Source organism: Engystomops pustulosus, chromosome 1, assembly GCF_040894005.1.
Source record: "Engystomops pustulosus chromosome 1, aEngPut4.maternal, whole genome shotgun sequence".
In the NCBI taxonomy this organism is placed as follows: Eukaryota; Metazoa; Chordata; class Amphibia; order Anura; family Leptodactylidae; genus Engystomops; species Engystomops pustulosus.
Window position 1 is genome coordinate 85,238,356 of NC_092411.1, and position 21,174 is coordinate 85,259,529.

The following is a 21,174-nucleotide window of genomic DNA, read 5'->3' on the forward strand; positions in this document are numbered from 1 at the left end:
TTTAACTTTTTGGTGATAATTCCAAGCGGTATGTATGGAGATAACCAGGCAATGCTCATGACCTGCCAAATACAATCCCACAGTGAAACATGTTGGTGGCAGCATGCTAGGGGTGTGTTTTTGAGCTGCTGGGAGAGGACTACTGTTTGCAGTTGAAGGAAAGATGAATGTGACCAAGTACAGAGATATCTTGGATGAAAATCTCTTCCAGAGTGTTCTGGACCTCAGACTGAGCCGAATGTTGACTAATCCTTATAAGAACATGCCTCTTTATATGATGGTCACATGCAAGTTGCTGCTTGTACAAGCTTCACAACCTACAAGTCATTAGCACTTGTAAAGGATACATTGTTAAAATCTTCAACAATGCCCTTGGCAAAGGTAGTGAATGGGGTTTCATGTGCTTTAGCTTCTATCCTACAGGCTATTTTTGTATGAAAGTGTTGTTTCTCATATACAGCCCACCCATGAGTCATGTCAGTAGCCACTTTAGTCATGGTTTATTAAAAAAAAAACATGATAAACAATGGCAGTTCTATTTCATTAATGTGTTTTTGTTTGTTTTTTAACAATTTTTCTTTTACTATTTTTTACAAAACAGTAAAATAATAATGCAGCTCAATTGCAGACACATTTGATAACTATTATTGCTGTTTGCTGTAGGCTAAAGTAAAGTACAGTACAATATCCAGAGGTCCGTTTGTAACTAGGGGTCGTCTGTAAGTCGGGTGTTCTCAAGTAGGGGACCGCCTGTAAATATAGACCACCTCTCTCTCTCTCTCTCTCTCTCTCTCTATATATATATATATACATATATATATATATATATATATATATGTATGTATGTGTGTGTGTGTGTGATTTACATGTTCAAGATGCCAAAGTATCGATATATCCTAAAAGTATTAGTCTATTTTCAAATATACGCAGCATATAACAGCATATATTCAAAACAGCCACCAATACTGTTACATATTACATCTTAACACACATACATACATATATCCCATTTATCCATTAACAATAAGTTCATTAAAAATTCAGTAACATATATATGTGATATCAATATGGCAGATGGGGAAAAAACATCTAAAAAAAAATTAAGGATTTTAAAAGAACCAAATTCCAGTTATTATCTATTTCCATTTTTCCCAGGTTCTAGCCCATTTCTTTATCGTACCCTTCTTTTCTGCTTGAATTTTTCCATATTGTTTAACCTTAAAAGAGAGATATTCAACCACCTCTGAATCTTTAAAGTCCTACCACTATTGCTTCCCCATTTTCTTCCTTAGCTAACATTAATAATATACAGGTGGTCCCCTACCTAAGAACACCTGAATTACATACGACCCCTAGTTACAAACGAGCAGAGGTCCCCTCCCCCCCCCCTCGAGGGATGTAAATAACCTGTTCAGGCAATCAGGAAATAGGTCTGTATGACCCCATGTCAAGTGGATACCTACCTCTGCCATTGTATCGGACACCCGCCCCCTCCTATAAGTTTCTTCCAGCATATTAAACATCATGGGTAACAACACTTTTTTGTATCTCCTATAGAATCCAAATGGAAGGCCATCTGGTCCTGGTGCTGAGTCTTTAACCCCTTCACGCTCTGTGATAGATATATTCGCCACAGAGCTATGAAGGGTGTATGACGAGGGCTCACGGGCTGATCCCTCTTCATACAGAGATGTGCTTTGCTGCATCTTGCAGCAAAGACCCATCACTATCACCTCTTCTTTGCCGCTGGCAAAGTCGCCAGCGGCACTTATAATGTGGCGGCGCATAGGCGGCGCTATGTTTCCTCCGATCATCGCCCCCCTCCCCCCCCCCCCGAGCCAGTGGCTCATTGTAACGAATCAATTGAAAAAACTCCACACACTCCATATGGTAGGAATGATCTGACTATCTAGGGTTAATGTAGAGGGTCTAAGAAATTGTGAAAAAAAAAAAAGTTTAAAAAATGTTAAAAATTTATAAAATATTAAAAATTCAACCCCCCCCCCTTCCCTAGAACTGACATAAAACATAATAAACAGTAAAAATCACAAACACATCAGGTATCCCCACTAGCAATGTAAACGTCGGCTCATTTTGCAAAAAATGACTTATCACACAGCTCTGCACACCAAAGTATAAAAAAGTTATTAGCGTCAGAAGATGGCAAACATTTTTCCAATTTCGTACACATTTGTTTAATTTTTGAAAATGTATTAAAACGCAACAAAACCTGTATAAATTTGGTATCACCACGATCGTACCGAACCAAATAATAAAGTAGAGGTGTTATTTGGAGCGCAGAGTGAAAGTCGTAAAAACTGAGCCCACAAGAACTTGACACAAATGCGTTTCTTTTTTCAACTTTTCTACATTTGGAATTTTTTTCCTGCTTCCCAGTAAATGGAATGTTATAATAAATAACATCATGGGAAAGTAAAAATTGTTACGCACAAAATAAGCCCTCACACAGCTCTGTACACGTAAACATTAAAAAGTTATGGATATTTGAGAGTGAGAAATGAGCGAAAAAAAACCCCTGCATCCTTAAGGGGTAAATACATGTGTCAATTGTTTCCCCCAGTTCTATAAGTGTAATTGGTGCTCCCAACATCTCAACCTGGTCATGGGACAGACAGTTAATGTCCTCCAAATCTCAGCACAGCTCTTATCACAAGAGGACTCATATAGGGCCTTATAAAAGGTTCCAAATTGTAGCCGAATCTGATCTTGGTCATCATACAACTGCCCATTGTGTCCCCTTATAGTTGTAACATATTTTTTTCCACCCCATGTGTTTTGAATCATTTTGGCCAGCAGTTTCCCTGGCTTTCCTCTTTTGTGAAGTTAGATTGTCCAGCAAAAAATATCTTATGTTGGGCTTTCTCTACCAGAAAATTATTATATTTCTCCTTTGCTTTATTATATCTTTTCTTATTTTCAACACCCCCCAACTCATCCAAGTTTTTAAGGGACTGTTCCATTGAATTTTTTTAAAGCCTCTTCTTTCCCTCTAAAATCCTTTTTGGTTGAGTTAATAGCTTGGGATAGTGTGCTTATGATAAATAGTTTGAAGAAGTCCCATACAACCAAATTACTTGTGGAGTGGACATTCCTTTCCAGTATTCCTTAATTTTCTGCTCCATATCCAATCTGGGCTCTATTATGGTCAACCAGTGAGGATTGAGTTTTAAAGCTCTCCTTCCCCTTGGAACATTACCGAGAGTAACTTTTACTGGGGCATGATCCGAAATAACTATCGGTTCATACCGCATCATTGTAACATCTCCTAACATATCTTGGCTGGCCAAACCATGATCAGTCCTGGACAGTGTATAATATATTCTCATTCCGTACTTGGCCCTCCAAATATCATATAGCCCATACAGAGTTTAAGACCCTCTTTACCTATTAATTTTTGTTCACATGAGAGGTTCAGACAATCCAATTAAACATCAAAAACCATATTTAGATCTCCCATAACCAAGATTTTTCTGAAATCCCAACTCTCAGCAAATCTAACTAACTCGTATAGCACCCCAAGAGAGGAGGGAGGAGCTACATACAGAAACGCCAAGGTGCATTCCATATCTCCTAAAAAGCAATGTAAAAAAATAAATCTATCACACTTATCGATACTCCCCCCCCCCCTCTGGTCTATAGTCTATATTGGATTGTATCAGTACTGACACTCCTCTGGAGTGTATATCCTGGTAAGAGTGATATTCCCAAGCCGCCCACCGTTTCTTAAGTCGATACCCAAACTCTGATGTCGAATGTGTCTCTAGTAGGACTGCAATAACCGGTAGATGCTTATTAACCATGCCATATATTATACAACCTTTCCATCTTTCACTAAGACCTCTAATATTCCAGCATAGAATACTGGTTTCTTTATTCATCCTTTAACCTTCATAAACAAACAAAAAAACAGAAAAACAAACAACCCCCCCAAACTACCCCTCCTGCCAATCTTACTAACCCTCCCAATCCCCCAACCCCGACGTGATCCACTCTTTTTTTTCCATAAGGCAGATCCCTTCGTTTGCCACTCACTGCAAATCATGACTAAAGAACAACATTACCCTGACTTATACACTTTAGTTAGTTATTCATTATTCATTGCCCATTTTCCTTTGCTTTCCATCCACTCTGAAGCTTCTTCTGGAGTGTCATAAAACCATTTTGTTATTATATATGACCCTCAGCTTGTAGGGGAACAGAAGAGAAATTTTTGCTTCAAAAAGTCTTTTTTAACCACTACAAAACTGGCTCTGGGTTTTTGCATTTCCCTTGCATAGTCCGGAAAGATTGCAACTTTTTTACCATTTATAACTAACTGAGATTCTTTTGCTCTAGAGTTCCTAATTATATAGCGCCTGTCCTGTGAGCTTAAATATTTCACCAAAATAGTTTTAGTAGGAGCACCTAGGATCGGTTTCCAAAAGGGAACTCTATGGACTCTTTCCACCACAAAGTTGGGAGAGAGGCCTTCTGACCCGTTTACATCCCATAGCCATTTCTGAATGACTTCTGCGGATACACTTTCCCCACTCTCTTCAGATTAGCTCTCCTAGAATGATTCTTGAGGTCGATTAACTTTTCTTTTATGCTAACATTTTCTTCTCTTAATCTTTTAACATCCTCCTGCATACCTTTTTACCTCTTCTGCTGTTTTTTTTTTTTTATTTTTCTCTACTGTTTTGAATTTCTCCCTCAATAAGTTGAGGTCATTCCTTATAATAGTAGTGTCTGCTCTTTCATTACCAAACTTTTTTACGTTCTGCAACAGACTCTTTTGTTTCCTGGGCTAATATTTGGGCTGCTATCCCCTCAGTATTTGTATCACCTTCCCCTATGTCAACGTTAGATATTGTGGGCCTCTTCTTTGCTATTTTTTTATCTCTGAAGATAAATACGGTAATATTAACTTAAGTTGGCAAAAAAGAGATGGAATTATATATAAAATATTAATAGAACCTCACTTGGTTGGTAACAGTATAGCAATCAACAAACAGCACATTTCCCCGAGTTTAATTAGTATACCAGAATATAAACCCCAATACAAGCTGTTAGTTACTATTCATCCGAGCGTCTGTCTTATCAACAGTGGCAGTACGAAATTAAACAACCAAATCTTTCTCTAGGGAATATATTTGAACAGATAAAGAGATGAATGTAACTAACCCTTTACAATACATATGAGTTATGATAAATAGATCACCTAGCCCTAGATATATGCTCCAAGAACAGTGAAGTAAAGTATTTTACTCCATGAGGGACTGGTGTAATAGTGGCAATCTTCTCCTGCACTAAACCTGAAAAAAAGAGAATATTGAATGTAAACACCTCCGCCAACAATTTGTTCCCTGGAAGGAAAGTTAGGGGTGCATATACAGTTATTTAAGCACAAATAATCAAAGATTTGTTAGTATAGCGTAGTTATGTGTACAAACTTCATAACCTACAAGTCATTAGCACTTGTAAAGGGTACATTGTTAAAATCTTCAACTATGCCGTTGGCAAGGGTAGTAAATGGGGTTTCATGTGCTTTAGTTCTATCCTACAGGCTATTTTGTATGAAAGTGTTGTTTCTCATATACAGCCCACCCATGAGTCATGTCAGTAGCCACTTTAGTCATGGTTTATAAAACAAAAAAAAACATGATACAATGGCTGTTCTGTTTCATTGACACGTTAATGTGGTTTGTTTAATTTTAAAGGGGTATTTCAGGAATATGAATGTCTGATACAAAATCCATAATTCTATAAAAAAATGAAAATAACAAAACTCATGTCATTAGGAACAAACCAGAGCTTAAGTAGGCGGAGTTATCAGCAATATGGCTACCATTTCATGGAAACTACAAGTCCCATGATCCTATAGTTCTCGCTAACTCCTCCTCCTTCTAATTCTCTGCTCATGGTGATGATCTTACAAACTGTCCTGTGATCCCCAGGTGGTAACGACATGCAGCTGCCCTCAGTTGTCTTCTAGACAAGATGACTTTATCCCCTCTAGCTCTGTCCTTGTTATCAGATGCAGGCTATTTACCAGTAATCTTTATTAGGAGCGTTACAGGCATTTACGGCCATCTTCTCATTCTGTCCACAAAGACCTCTATATTGTCTAGAGTCACATCATATTGTGCATTCCAACAGGGGCTGTAAGCTCAATAACAAGGAGTTGTGGTTTTCAGGCCATTTCTGACAGTTTGAGCAGACACATGGATATTGGTGGCCTGCTGGAGGTCATTTTGCAGGGCTCTGGCACTGCTCCTCCTTGCACAATGGTGGTGGTAGAGGCTTCTGGATTGTTGCCTTCCTACATCCCCCTCCACATCTCCGCGTGTACAGGCCTGTCTCTTAATATCTTCTCTATACTCTGGATACTATGCCGACAGACACAGCTAACCTTCTTGCCAAAGGTTGCATTGATGTGCCATCCTGGATGATTTTCAATACCTGCGCAAAATTTGTTGTTTTTGGACACAGCCCCATGCTACCTCTAGGGGTTAGAACAATGACAAAATGCAAAAATTACTAAAACAACAGCCAAGATTGATGCAAATAGAATAATGTGGTCACAACCTATAGAACTGCTTTATAGGGGTTGTCTTGCTAATCATTTGCTAATCACTGTCTTTTTCACCTTTTGTCTATTCCATTTTCACAACAGTAAATCATTGATTTACAATCATAACTGGAAGGGTTGATTTCACAGAAGTGTTTTTAAGTGTTCTCTTAATTTTTTTGAGCAACGTATATTTCTTATTGGAGAGGAAATTGTGACACGAAGAAGAACCCGTTGCCCCAGTAGGCCACTCATTGACCAAAGCAGATCCTGTGACCCCATGAAACTGGCGCAGGTGCCAAAGACCCAAAGCGTCAGAGAAACACAGGAGCCAGGAAAAGGAGCAAGGATTCCTTTCTTTGCCACTTCTTACCCAGTCCCCACGGCCTATTTACTGATATATGGTGATTTAAAGAGGGTTTCCAGAAATTGCAGAAAACCCCTTCCAGTCACCATATAGCAGTAAATTTCCATATAGCAGGAAATTAACTCTCCATATAACAGTAAAAATTAATACAGTAATTTATCACACCGATTGCTAGCGACAGACATCAGACATCTTCAGAATGCCAAAGGGTTTTAGCATTTTTTTTGCCTTTTACAGTGTTTTTTATATTTTATATTCAATCCACATTTATTGACGAAAATGAAGAACAACAGCTACAAGTCTTTATATTTTAATCCCATTAATGCAAAATGAAAAGTGTTGATTACCATCTACAACATGATATCATGAGTTGTCCAGTCTGAGCACCAGTGTGTGTTACATAAACCTGTCTGGTTTTTCCAATCTCATATTTACAGCCATAAAATATTGTGCAAATGAGGCCAACTTTTATTATTAAAAATCTGATTAAAAATCACAAAGATCACATGGTTTCATCCAGATCAATACTATCTTCCACTTGATGGGAACTTTTATAAGACTGTCCGTAGTTGAGTTTCTGAAAATCGTCTTTGATATCGAGAAATGATTTGTTCTTTGTTTCAGGTACAATGGTGTATATAAAGCCAGCTATTAAAATGCACATCACAAAGAAAAACAGGAAGCAGTATTGATTTAACCCATTCTGAAAAACAAAAAAGGATCAAAATATTATGAAAATAAACAGATAACAATTCAATAGTAAAAAAAAATAGTTTCCTAAAATATTGTACTGTATATGCCAAGTTTTTAAATGTACAGAGAATATGGACTTAGCTATGGCTATGATACTGGCCCCATGAATCATTTTTGTAAATCCTACAATATCCTTTTATAGTTAACAAATCATAACATAATAATTTATCCTTTTATCAAAATCTGTTTTAAGCCATTAAACACCTAGGTATATGGAGAGGCTGCAGGGTCATATTCTTCATTGTAAGGCTTCATAAATGCATATCACAGACTGTAAACGACAGAATACCGATAACATTAGAAAAGGACTACTCAAGCTGCATATGCGGCTCCGTGTTATGTGGCTGCCGTGTATATGAGCCCATAGAAGTATATGTGGATTTGTACTCTCTGTTTGGATCTCTACAGGACTTAAAGGGGTTGTCCAGGATTTTAAAACAATTTATATAAGTCTTGGAGTGGCTAGAAAAACAATATAAATCATAACCTTCAAGTTCACCTGAGGGGTTCCGCCCATTACCACCAGCCTCCATTTACAAAGGCTGACGTTTGCATCCTGACCAATGGCGAGCACCTTCTACAGCATCATTTTCAATGTGTAGTTGGCATTTGGCAGCAATCAGGATGGGAGCACCAGCCATAAATAACTTTTTTAAAATCTGGGAACACCCTTTTAAAGTAGCTTTATAGCATTTATCATGTTGCATCAGAGACTGATACTGTCATGTTATTGGGTTGGTACATTGCAGCTGCTTCACAGGGTGCCAATATCCGGAGTATGGGACCTTGTCAAACACCATTTTGTACAAGGCATCTATAGATTAAAACTACTGAAACCAGACATAAATCCACCTATCACACTACCTGCAGTAGGAATTCAACATATGTGTATTACAACTTAGCTTCCTTCCACCACAATATTAGGTTTCACAATCATGATTTAAATATAGCATCAGTTATGTTGTGGAAATAAATATCCACTAATGATGAATATATTTAGTCATTTATGGGTAATAAAAAGATTTTCTATTGTTATGACATATGCGGGTCATAGTTATCAAAGGGGTTGGCCACTCTTTTACATAAGTTGCCCATGTACCTTTGTTGCCTTAAAGATTATAATAACTGAATGCTCATCATGTGATTCAACATTCCTTTTTCTTACTTTAGCACTGTCTGCAAACTCTTCATTGATCTTTGTTTACATGTCTGAGCACTGATGTATAGGAGGGACCTGCAGCAGGAGAGTTATGACTTATCCTGCTCCCTCCCTCTCTCCTCTCTTTATCTTAGATGGACTAAGAGAGAAAGAGGCACAGTGGGTGCTGGCATTAGGATGGACTGAGGGAATGAGAAATAGGACGTTGTGTATATAAGCAGAGGGCAGCATTGTGAGAACAGGGAAAACCTGAAGCTCTGAAAGGAGGCAAAGGAACAAGTACATATATGTCTAATAGAGCACATTTATTGAAAAAAGGCCAAACCCTATAATATTTTTTCACAAGCCCCAGAAAACATTGCAATATTATAACCTCTCACATTTATTATCAGTATTATTATCCCTGTACAGCACACATACACATTTGTTGCGCACTTTTATTGTACACACTAATAACAGGTAGTTTACTGAGTTCTAGCACGGTTTTAAATCACTAATAACCAAGTGACATAGAAATAATACTTACAACTATAAACGGGAAAACCATTCCTATAACAAAAAAGCTTATCCAGTTTACAGATCCTCCTATGATGAAAGCTCCTGTGCGACTGGACTGGGTAAATAATTCTGCAGTTAAAGTATTAGTCACACCACCTATGGATTTAAGACACAATAGCTTTGGTTAATAGAAAGATTTGCTTAATAAGAAATATTTAACACAAAGGGGGCTCATTTAGTAAGGGTCGTGGAGTGCACTTTTCTCGGACTGTGTACCTTATTCGGGGATTACACGACTTGACCTTATTCTGGGATTACACGACTTGCGCAGGTATTTAAGAATTGTCTGCCAGGATTTGGATTTTTCGGCTCAGCTGCGTTGGCTTCCATGCGACACAATTTAGGGGGCCCGCCGTCTGATCCGACTGATCTGACTGATTCGGACTGAGCGTGGAATTTAACTTTCAAATTGTGTCGCAGTCCTAATGCACTTACATGCAGCACTAAATAGATGGTGATCTCTGTCGGATGTGAGCGGTAAAGCAATACATGCAGGATATCGGACGCACGAATTTAGTGAAACAATGCACTTTCCTTGAACTCCAACGACCGCGTGAGTAAATGTGCCTCATTAAATCTATTGAATCCCATTATAGCTATATACTAGTTAGTGTTAGGCTAAATTCAGATCATGTTTGGACATTGGGGCACATTTACTGAGAATGCAAGTGCTCTGCCTGTGTATACTGCTAGGTGCGCCAAATTCATTAAGACCGTGTGCCAGAAATCATGAATTTCTTGCTTCCCTGCACTGGTCCTACTGAGTTTACCTTTTATCTTTTTTTGTTTTGCACCTTTATTATAGGGTGTGCGACATGCATGTTAAATCAGATGCACTGTCCAACTGAGCACTGGAACGCCCCCTAATTTGTGTCACATGACGATAAGTCCAGCTGCACCACAAAATAGTCGCGTGCGACACATTTATGGTGCAGACACTTCTTAAATACCTGTGTAAACAGTTTCCACTAGAATGAACGTGAAAAGTCCGACAGAAAAAGGCGCAAAGCCCTTTGTAAATGTGCCCATTATGTTGGATTGAACATATGCTCCAGATATCTACATATGCTTGTCGATGCATCTGACATTCTCTACTTTTGAAAATCAATATTTTGAGACAACTGGATGAAATGTCTTCACATAGCTTACAATTTCTTTTCAATGTAGCTAATGTAGAAATATTATGGCCTCTACTGACCAAATATAAAAAAAACCCATGATATAAGATAACATAATCCTTTATTAATCCCACAGTGGGGAAATTCCCATAAGCCTACTTTAATTGCAAAGAACCACCATCAAAGAGTACAATACAATTGATTCCCTGAACTGGCTTTTTTATTCATCTCTCCATCATTCTCAATCCTAACTGAACTTCTCCCTTTTTTATTTACCATAATCCTTTGGTGTTTTCCAGAAAATAATTACATATTTAACATGACTCAGAATAGCTTTACCTCAATTTCAGTACTGCTTAGGTCCCCCATGGTCTCTACTTTCCCATGCTCCCTGAGACATAGTAAATGATTGTCTTCACAGCCGATCACAAGCTGAGGCAGATCACCATGGTGGCCAGTAGTGATAGTATTAGCTAAGTATTGCAGGGTAGGAAACACTGAAATACTGCTCCCTTTACATTGATGCATGACTTACAAGAAGCCTAGTTACAGGATGAGGGATCATAGGCAAACAAGTTCATCTTTTCCAAAAGGAATAGATTCCCAACTATGGAAAACACAGTTTCTATGATGTTTGCTTATAAGCACAGTGTTGGGAGCTGATTTGGCTATTTTAGAGGCCATCAACATAAATCAGGTAAAAAAAAAACTAATGCATTGATAGAGAGCTGCCTTTCAAGGTAACAAGCATAGTTTAGATTATCCCATATCGGAAAACCTATTTGCATATTTCCTTCCTAGAATCCCTAGGAAGCATGCTTGGCCTTTAAGTCTCTGTATACCTGTAAAGGTGGTCTTCAAAGAGAAAAAGGAGTTCAGTTTTTCCCTAGCCAAGCTTTATTATTTACAGTATGTCAGGAAACACCAGCAAGTAGACAGCAGCAGGGGACCTTGGCTGCATCAAGCACAATCAAAATAGGGAATCAATGTAGGGAACGGTATTCCCGTTTTATGTTAGTGTCCCCATTTTGAGTTGTTTGATATATACAATTTTTTTTAAACCACTCTCAAATGATATCCCTCTCTTTTATCTGTACATGTTTATCTTTGCGGGTTGTACCATCATTGTGTAACAAATTTTTATCAAATCAATAGACAGGCAAAAAGTGACATTTGCGTTATTCTGTTTAACCCTGTATAGTTGTGATGTATTTTCCCCATACTGTTTACATACCTGGTCCTAAACCGAAACTTAATATAAAGGCTAAAATAGCTGACATACTAAAATAAGGAACCCATGGATACGACTCCTAGGTAAAGAGAGAGTATAAATATAAAGTTATTTCATGTATCAAACCAAAATCTATCACAGTTAGACTTCTAAATAGAAAAAGAAACACAATTGTGTATTTAGTATGATATGTATTAGTATGTTTATTATTATCATCATCTTATGGACATATTCTTTATTAACCTTGTTAGGTACTTGGAATGCTTTAATAAAAAAACTTACCTGAAATGTCAGCGTTACTGTTAGTAAAATACAAAACAATGCCATCAGGGAGTATCCCCCAATGATAAGAAGTCGTCTTCCAGCTCTATCTATCAGTAAACCCTGCAAATAATAAACTCATTAATACACACATAATCTGTGAGAAGCATATACTAATACATGTGAGAAGCTATGATAAAATACAAATAAATATATATACATACATATATAACTGCAATTCAACAGTTTCTACAACCAGTAGCACAGAACAAGTGGCCAACCAGGTCTAGGCACCCAGGCACAGCAGCCCCCAGGCAGTGTGAATAGATAGTGTTTTCAGTAATATGAAAAATGATATCCCTTTTTAACGTGAAAGTGTACTTACACAAGTCATAGCAGTAATACATTCACAGACTCCAGTCCCCAGTGTAACGTAAGGGATCTTCTCAATTGGAATTCCAGATTTTTTAAACACATATTCTGCATAAAAATAGATCTGTAAGACATAAGACCTTATTTTGAAATTTAAATTCCATTTACCGTATATGCCGGCGTATAAGACGACTGGGCGTATAAGACGACCCCCAACTTCTGCCCTAAAAATATAGAATTTGGTATATACTCACTGTATAAGACTACCCCTCTCCCAAATGAAAAAAAGTCTGCTTAAAACTTTGCAAAACAAATAAGAGAGCAAGTGCCTGGTGATCATAACTGTAAGCTGCGATATTAATGAAGATCCGACATGCTTCTGTAAGTGCCGCCTGTGACCCCCAGCTCTGTGACGCCGACTGCTGTGACAGGGCGGCTGCATTAGCATACAGCGCGCCGCCCCGTCAGCGCGTACTAAGCCTCTTCTAATGACTGTGAGAGGCAGACTGCTGCGCATGCGCGGCGGTCCCAGGAAGCGGCTCTCTGCGTGCTGACGGGGAAAAAAAAAACCTCACACAGTGCGGCCCCCGTATATCCGGCGTATAAGACGACCCCCCACTGTAGCCATTATTTTAAGGGGTTAAAAAGTAGTCTTATACGCCAGTATATACAGTAATTGTCTATAAAATATTTAAGTGCCAACTAAAAAAAGCTGTTTTGTATGAATCCTGGAAAACAAGTGGGGATTTGATGGATAAAATAGAAGTAAAAAATGGCTGTTTTACATCTGTAAATTTTTATGTAAGGGCAAGTTGTGTCTAGAAGATGTGGTTATTATATTAGTGTTGGTTATCGGCTTAAAGGGAACCTGTCAGGGCAATTTGTGACACCAAACCACTCACAGATCTTCACAGCAAGCTAAAAACAGGGTTCTATGATCCCTTGTTTGTGGCCCATCTGTCATTGGTGTGTGAGCACCACTCACATGCTGATTACACTAGAAGAAAACTGCCAGGGCCACAATCTCTGGGTCCTTCTCTATCTTTTGCAGCTTGGCATGATACCATAGAAAGAAATTGGGATATGTTCCAGACGCTTAAAAAATGCCCATTTCACATTCATGTGCATGAGGTCGAATTGTGATGGTAACAACCAAATACTATATCGTGATGTTTGGATCATACTGTGCAACAAATGTCTGTGGAGTTTAGCCCCTTCCCATTGAGGTTGATCATGCCCCATGTAGCAAGTTCTTCAAACAACAAAGATCATATGCGTTTCCCTATGCTTTGTCACAGATATGCCTAAAAAAGTATGTACCAACAATGTAAAACAAATGAGGAGGTCAAAAAATAACCAATGCTGTAGTTTGGCTACAAGGTAAATACAAGGGTATATAATATGAAATGAAGTATAGGGGAAGATTATTACGGTACTTACTGCATTGATTCCACAGAGCTGTTGTCCTATGTTGGTCACAATTATGGTTATTAGCTGCCATTTTACAGATCGATCGAAGAACAGCTCGAGAATCTTTTTTTGTTTCTCACCATTTAAAGCATTTGATTCTTTCTGGATATCATCCATTTCCATTTGGTAGTGATGCACACCATAAAATGACTTCAGTGCTGGTTGATGAAAATAAAATATACAGTCCAAACTTCAAAACTTTCTAGTTACATTTTTTTAAGTGAGTAATTCCATTACAATGAGTTTAAAACCCTAAATGCATAAAATTATCCATGCTTTATGCTTCAAACTGAATAAAAGAAGGGAATGTGAAATAAACAATTTACTGTATTTCCCAAGCTACAGAACATATATTACTGAATACCCATCTATACCTCAATTGATTCTTATCCAGTGATAAATCCAACTGAGGTAACCTCTCTCCCTCCATCTACGAATAAAATTGGCACTTAGGCCATAGTTTCTCTGGCAAAGGTCATTATAAAATAGGAAAACCTTAGCCAATGTAATCAATGTAACAGTGTACAATATAAACTTAACCATTACTTGCAAAATGCTTTTAAATGATTATGATCATTCAAAACATAACATAAAAATTTGCACAAACAATGACATGGACTGATGACACATTTTAAAAGAGAAACTTTTTAAAGGTGTGAAAAAAGTATCATCCTAGCATCATACGATGCTATCATACTAGCATCGTAACTATGCTAGTTTGGGTATTAAATCTGAGTAGATAATTTGTATGCCGCCTTAAATTCTCACATTAAAAAACACTAAACTTACTTGCACTAAACTTAAAGTTTAACCGTCATTTCAGAAAACTTTTGATATGTTGTAGGGCAGGTCATTTTAAGCACTTTTGCAATTGGATTAGTTACCCGAATCTTGCTCCTTTCTCTTGTATTCTGCAGACTTCCCCTAGATGGCAGTGATCTCACATATGTCTGTTGCTAAGCTCATCCTGTCTTCAGAAAGAAGCTGAGACTAAGGAACAGGAGACACGCTCCCATCCCTGTCCCTCCAATCAGCTGATCACCTCATGTGTCACTGCCCCAGCACTCAGTCATGTGTACCTAAACTTATCTCTCCTCAGCTTCCCCTACACTTGTGTATACACACATTATCCACACAGACACAAACTGTTGCACCCCCTCCTCCCATCACCTCACACAAGGAAATGGCAGGAGACAATCTCGGAATCTGCATGTGCCCTCATGTGCTGTGCTGGAGTGTTAGATAGATAGATAGATAGATAGATAGATAGATAGATAGATAGATAGATAGATAGATAGATAGATACAAGTAGAAAGTCCAGGCAGCACGCTCAAGCGACAGCGGGTGCAAGCCCTTGAGGAAGGCTCAAAGCGAGCCGAAACGTCGCTATTGCACATGAAATAAAAAGGACCATATTCTTTTGAATTCATCGCCTGGAGTGCTGCTTTTTTTCTTTTTTTCTAGATAGATAGATAGACAGACAGATACATAGATAGATAGATAGATAGTGAATAGATTATCAATGTCATCTGCATTCTATTAATTATCCTGCACGGGATTGCCCGCCCCGGGGGCTGTTAACGCGCCAAATCATGTCTATTATATAGATCTTATTTACTCATGTCATGTAATACAACTGAGGAAGGATCCGTTCCGGATCCGAAACGTGTCTTGTCCTGATATATTTATTGCTTTTATGAATATTTTTTAAAAATTAAAGTATACTCGGAACGCACAAGCGCCAGTTCCTTTATTGGATCCACGTGATAGCAAATTGGCTCTCTAGAAATAGAGACTACTCTGGTCCTATATTCTCATCTGTCCCAGCACCGAAACCACGTCCCGGAGGCAGCACCCTGTTCCAAAAAAAACGCTCATGTGAGTTGTGCCATCAGCACAACACTAGAAGGTGAGTGCATCACCTACCGGAGATAACCCGCACATTGAGCGCCCCCGGCTCTTTGCTTCCTTTTTTCTCTCTTATATGATCCTTTAGTTCTCAGTAACTTCTCCTACCTATTATGCTCTTCTTCCAGTGATGATGTAACAGACTGCCCTGCTCTGTTACTTTAGTAATAATGTGTGTAACTGCAGTCACTGCACATTACCTCACTGAGATGATGTCTCCACACACACACACTGGCCATACTGGATGCACTACAACCGACCGACCACAGCCAAACATTGTGGTGATCACATAATCTGCCCAGGCAGGTGCAGAACATGTGATGTGGAAATGTGACCAGCGGCCATCTTCTGTACTGTGTCTGTTCCATGCGGAGGATATCAACTGACTGATTAGAGGGCCAATAGCATTTTTATTCTCCATTACAGTGTATGTCAACAGCATTTTTCTGCTAATGGGAGCAAATATTTTAAATAACAACTAATTACATACTAGAATATATTTTAAGGACCCATTTGTATATGAATTATGCTGATTCCTGGAATACCCCTTTAACTATATTACATATCTAAATAAATAAATACTTACAATAGAGAAAGATGTATTGATTAACATAAATACAATTAAACACAATAAATACACTTACCCTTTTGGCATTGATATTCATTTTTTTTGTCTATTAGAAGGTATCTGGGACTCTCAGGAAAGCATGGCAGTGCCATTAGCTGTATTAGTGCTGGAATGGCACAAGAAGAGAGCAGTAAAGGCCAGGAGTTTTCACCACCCAGCACCTCCCTATGATATACAAGAAAAGACATATGTTACTTGTTATACCTTTGCTACAACAAGTTCAGCTTATATACTGAAAATTATGTTACAACTGATTATATAGATGCAAAAAAATAAATAAATTAAACAATATTTCCATATTAGTCATCAATAACGAATCAGTTGGGGTCTGACAATAGGAACCCCCGAGGTTCATCTGACTTCAGCTCCCTTTGGAGCTGGAATCAACACAGAGCATGGAGTTAGGATTACAGCTTCATGCTCTGCATCAGGCTTTATTACTGCAGCACCGCTAATATAACATGTTATCCAGCTCACCAGTTTGTGATGGCAGGTCACAATATGTGCTGAAGATCCTTCCCTCGGGCCAGGTTCAGCAATGTAGAAAAACAAACAAGGACCCATCCCCAAATGCTTTGTGATTTTAATAAAAACTTGTAATTCGACTTTATTAAATATCCATTTATAAAAGTACATTCCATCAAAAGTAGGACTTTTATTGCTCCATTGGCCTGAAGGACACTGCACTCTCTTGGTTTTCTTCCTAGGTCTCTGACCGCACCTTCATTGTCTCATTTTCCTCTCACTGTTGGGGTTCCTAATGGCTCATTAATAAGTCCTCTTCTCTTTTCCCTCTGCCTACCTTGGACAAACCATCAGCAGATTAGGTTTTTAGTGTCATCTGATGATACCCAGCTATATAAGTCGGTAGGTAATATCACTCCTGCCTTACTCCCAACCATCCACTTACTAAACTCTCTCCTCTACAATCCACTCTCAATGCAGCAGCCAGACTTGTCTTTCATACCCAACGCTACACAGATTCCTCAAGTCTATGCCATTCACTGCATTGCTTGCCCAGCTCCTTCCAGATGCAGTTAAAATTCATGTAGCAGAAGTAACTCAGCACTCACATGTTGAACAATTCAAAAAATATTTTATTCCATCCAAATATATGCAATTCACTCAATTTTTGACGTTTCAGTCAATTCATGACCTTCCTCAGAAAATGGACTGCTGGAGGGCAAAAGGGATGAGAAAGAAAATAAGGAAATGGAGGCCACAATGTGGCTTAGTTTTGAGTATGCAGCGTGGTAGGTAGTGCAGCTCACCGCATGTGGAAAACGCATGTGAGTGTTTTCCATATGCGCACAGCGGTTTCCACATGCGGTGAGCCGCACTACCGACCACGCTGCATATTCAAAACAAAGCCACATTGTGGCCTCCATTTTCTTATTTTCTTTCTCATCCCTTTTGCCCTCCAGCAGTCCATTTTCTGAGGAAGGTCATGAATTGACCGAAACCTCAAAAATTTAGTGGATTGCATATATTTGGACGGAATAAAATATTTTTCGAATTTGTTCAATATATGAGTGCCAAGTTACTTCTTCTATATTGAGTCGGGGTGGTAACCTACTTGTGCACCTGTTTCCCAAGTGGAGCGACGTGTATACGGATATACAGTTTAAATGAATAACCCTCATCCACAAAGCATTTCATAATGCTGCACCTCCTTACCTCTACTCTCTTACCTCACTCTACCGGCCAACCTGTGCTCTTTGGTCCTACACTGATCTTAGATCAGTGCACCAATTCTCTGGAATACCCTACCCAGGTCTATCAGTCTAATACCCAACCCCAAAGCTTCAAACATGCTCTTAAAACCCATTTATTTAGGCAGGCCTATCAGACTTGCTAACTGCATGCAACTTTAACTCTTTATTAACCTATTCTGGGTACTCCCCTATCTGTTATCCGGAAAATGCTTCTCTGCAGTTCCACTGACTTTGGACTCTGCACATAAGATAGTGGCTGATGATTGGTTCAAGTAGCACCATTTTTATTTCTGAAATTATTTTTATTCCATTACTTTATAAAAATAGCTGGACCATTATACAAGCTCTTATACCTTGTGTCACCAGCTTTTTCCTCATAGATTGTAAGCTCTTGTGAGCAGGGTCCTTGTTCGTTTTTTTGTTACTGCAGCTCAGCTACCAATCGTTTGACTGGCAATTGAGCCAAAGTTATCCAAACTAGTCACTACACAGAAAACAGAAAAGTTATTTGGCTCTGTCCATATTGTCTATGCTGTAGGAGGCTGATGAAATCATATGAAGGTAGAAGTCCCTAATGTCAGACACTCCAACAGATGGTAGGTATATACCGGGTATATTCATTTAAAAATAAGATTTGTATGTATTTATTTATCTATTTTTATTTACAAAAAACTTGATTTCCTACCGTAATCCGATAATCTGTCCTGACAAGATCCCAACAGTCAGGAATACATTAATGCTTACAGATGTAATGCCCCTTATTTTCTTGGGAGCTATTTCTCCTAGATATAATGGTTGTACACACATCCCAACCCCTGAGAAAGAAAACAAACAATTCATCACTCTGTGCCATTTCATGTCATAATCACACAGTGCTAATTCCAAACATTTAAGTTTTCACTAATTTCAGTTAGTTAAAAAAGGATTTTTTTTAGGTTCTACTGACATTTTCATAAATGATCTTAGGTTCCATCGTTGCCCCCCAAAGCAAAAGTCCTACCTAATTTACTCTAGTGGGTTGCTTTGCATGATAATATTGAAAGAGTGATTGTGGCTCATTTACTTACCCGGTCCAATTTTGATCCAGCGGCCCGTTGTCTGACGTTGATTCGGAGCTTGCCGGGATTCACTAAGGTCGTGCGACCGATATCCACTAGGTGTCACTGCTGCGCTGAAGTCCGCCGTAATTCACCTTCTTTGTCCCAGTATATGTAAGTGCTATTCTTGTGACAATTTTTTTTTTAAATTCCACGGTTTTTCTGAATCCGTCGGGTTTTGCGGCGGCCACGCCCCCGATTTCTGTCGTGTGCCAAAATCGCGGTGCAATTCAGCGCAAATCAGAAATATTCGGGAAACCCGACGAAAATGCGCGATTTGGACCCTTGGTAAATGAGCTCCATTGTCTCCTTTGTATTATAAAATGAGCCCCCCACTCTGCATTGTAATCCAGTGAATTAAATCAGGTGGTGTTCCTGAGCTGAGTCAGGTTACAAAACCCCCTTCCTCCTCTGTCCTCTTGTAAACACGCCCCTGCGCACCCTTGCACACACATTTTGCTAATCTGCAGCACAGAGGGTATTAATGATGTGTGCAGCCGTGTTTCCAAGAGGAAAGAGGAGGAAGGGGGTGTTGTAGCCTGACTCAGCTCAGCTCAGGGACACTGCCTGACTTAAAGGGAACCTGTCACCAGGAGACACATTTTTAGCACTTCCCCATTCCCCACAGAGCATAGTACATACACTGCCAAAGTGTTTTTGTATAAAAAATAGGTTCCCACCCTTGGGAAACATGTGACCTTTTCAAATATATGAATAACTCCCCACACTCGGGATCGGCTGTAGAGGAGCAGGGGGCGTCGCTAAGCCAAGTGATGGGTGTTTTCATATATTTGAAAAGGTCACATGGAGAAGCTGTTTCCCAAGGGTGGGGGGGACTACTCCTTTCTAGCCACTCCCAGTGGGCAACTGCCTAGTCACACAGCAGATGCTAACGAAAGGTACAATATAACATATCTTTTTTTCTGTAAAACCTATTTTTTATACAAAAACACTTTGGCAGTGTATGTACTATGCTCTGTGGGGAATGGGGGAGTGCTAAAAATGGGTCTCCTGGTGACAGGTTCCCTTTAATTCACAGGATTACAATGCAGAGCGGGGGTTCATCTTATAATAAACAGGAGACAGTGGGGGGGATTTACTAATAGTGTCGCAACCACAACAGTGGCCATCCGAGATCAGACTGCGGAAAGCAAAACTAATGTTTTTAAAAAGTGCACGGCTGAAAGTAATTAAAAAGCAGACAGAACTTATCAGTCAGGCGACACAAAAATGCTGATACAAATGAGATGTGCGCCAAAATCTTACATGGACTGTGCCCTTTTTTAAAAAATTTGATTTCAGACCATTTTTTTCCTGGTCTGTTTTGCGCCAAAGTTTGCGCCTAAATGAAGACAAACTCCACATAAAAATGGTGGATGTTGAGCAAAATATAGGCCATGCCTACTTGCCCCAAAAAAGACAGTCGAGTCAGGATAGTCAAAAACAACTATTCTTTCTGGCGTCAACTCATTATAAATAATCCGCAACAATTCCCGACGCTTTAATAGCGCAGATACGATAATACATCTGCCCCAATGATTCATTTCAATATCCTCATGAAGAGAAACTCACTACAGTAAATTAGGCAAGACCTTTGGTTTTGGGGGGTGCTACATGTGCCTGACAGGTTCCTTTTAAACTGGTATATGATATAGATTATCTTTCAAAACTGTAAAAGTAATAAAAGTAATGAAAACAAGGTCACTGGATCGGAAAAAGGACTTCTGTTATGATACAATGGGGCTTTGCGCCTGTTTTCTAACAGACTTTGCACATACTTTTTGGTGTAACCTGCTTACACAGGTATTTAAGAAGTGTCTGCACCACAAATGTATTGCACGTGACCCTTTTGCACTAGGCACCATGCGGCACAAATTAGGGGGCGTTTCGGTGCTCAGTCAGATTGTGTGTCGGTTTTAACTCGCAAAGTCGGTCGCACTCCCTATGTTAAAGGTGCACCACAAAA

The 21,174-nt window shown here is 39.0% G+C and overlaps 2 protein-coding genes across 3 annotated transcripts in view; both read right to left on the minus strand.

Annotated features, from left to right (window-relative positions):
- LOC140090192 (solute carrier family 2, facilitated glucose transporter member 11-like) overlaps positions 1-3,272 on the minus strand; it is a 37,639-nt gene extending 34,367 nt beyond the window's left edge. Inside the window, exon 1 of the mRNA XM_072126547.1 lies at positions 3,096-3,272. Coding sequence (XP_071982648.1) covers positions 3,096-3,272 — 177 coding nt within the window. The remainder of the gene's footprint in view (positions 1-3,095) is intronic.
- Positions 3,273-7,264: 3,992 nt separating this feature from the next.
- Positions 7,265-21,174, minus strand: part of LOC140077327 (solute carrier family 2, facilitated glucose transporter member 11-like) — a 36,137-nt gene continuing 22,227 nt past the window's right edge. The window contains exons 5-12 of one of the 2 annotated variants that reach the window (XM_072124431.1): positions 18,797-18,926; positions 16,413-16,561; positions 13,831-14,018; positions 12,404-12,514; positions 12,040-12,141; positions 11,761-11,836; positions 9,377-9,504; positions 7,265-7,641 (exon numbers count right to left, since the gene is read on the minus strand). In XM_072124431.1, the coding sequence (XP_071980532.1) occupies positions 7,441-7,641; positions 9,377-9,504; positions 11,761-11,836; positions 12,040-12,141; positions 12,404-12,514; positions 13,831-14,018; positions 16,413-16,561; positions 18,797-18,926 (1,085 nt within the window). In that variant the 3' untranslated portion in view covers positions 7,265-7,440. The remainder of the gene's footprint in view (positions 7,642-9,376; positions 9,505-11,760; positions 11,837-12,039; positions 12,142-12,403; positions 12,515-13,830; positions 14,019-16,412; positions 16,562-18,796; positions 18,927-21,174) is intronic. The other variant, XM_072124508.1, reaches the window with a different exon arrangement.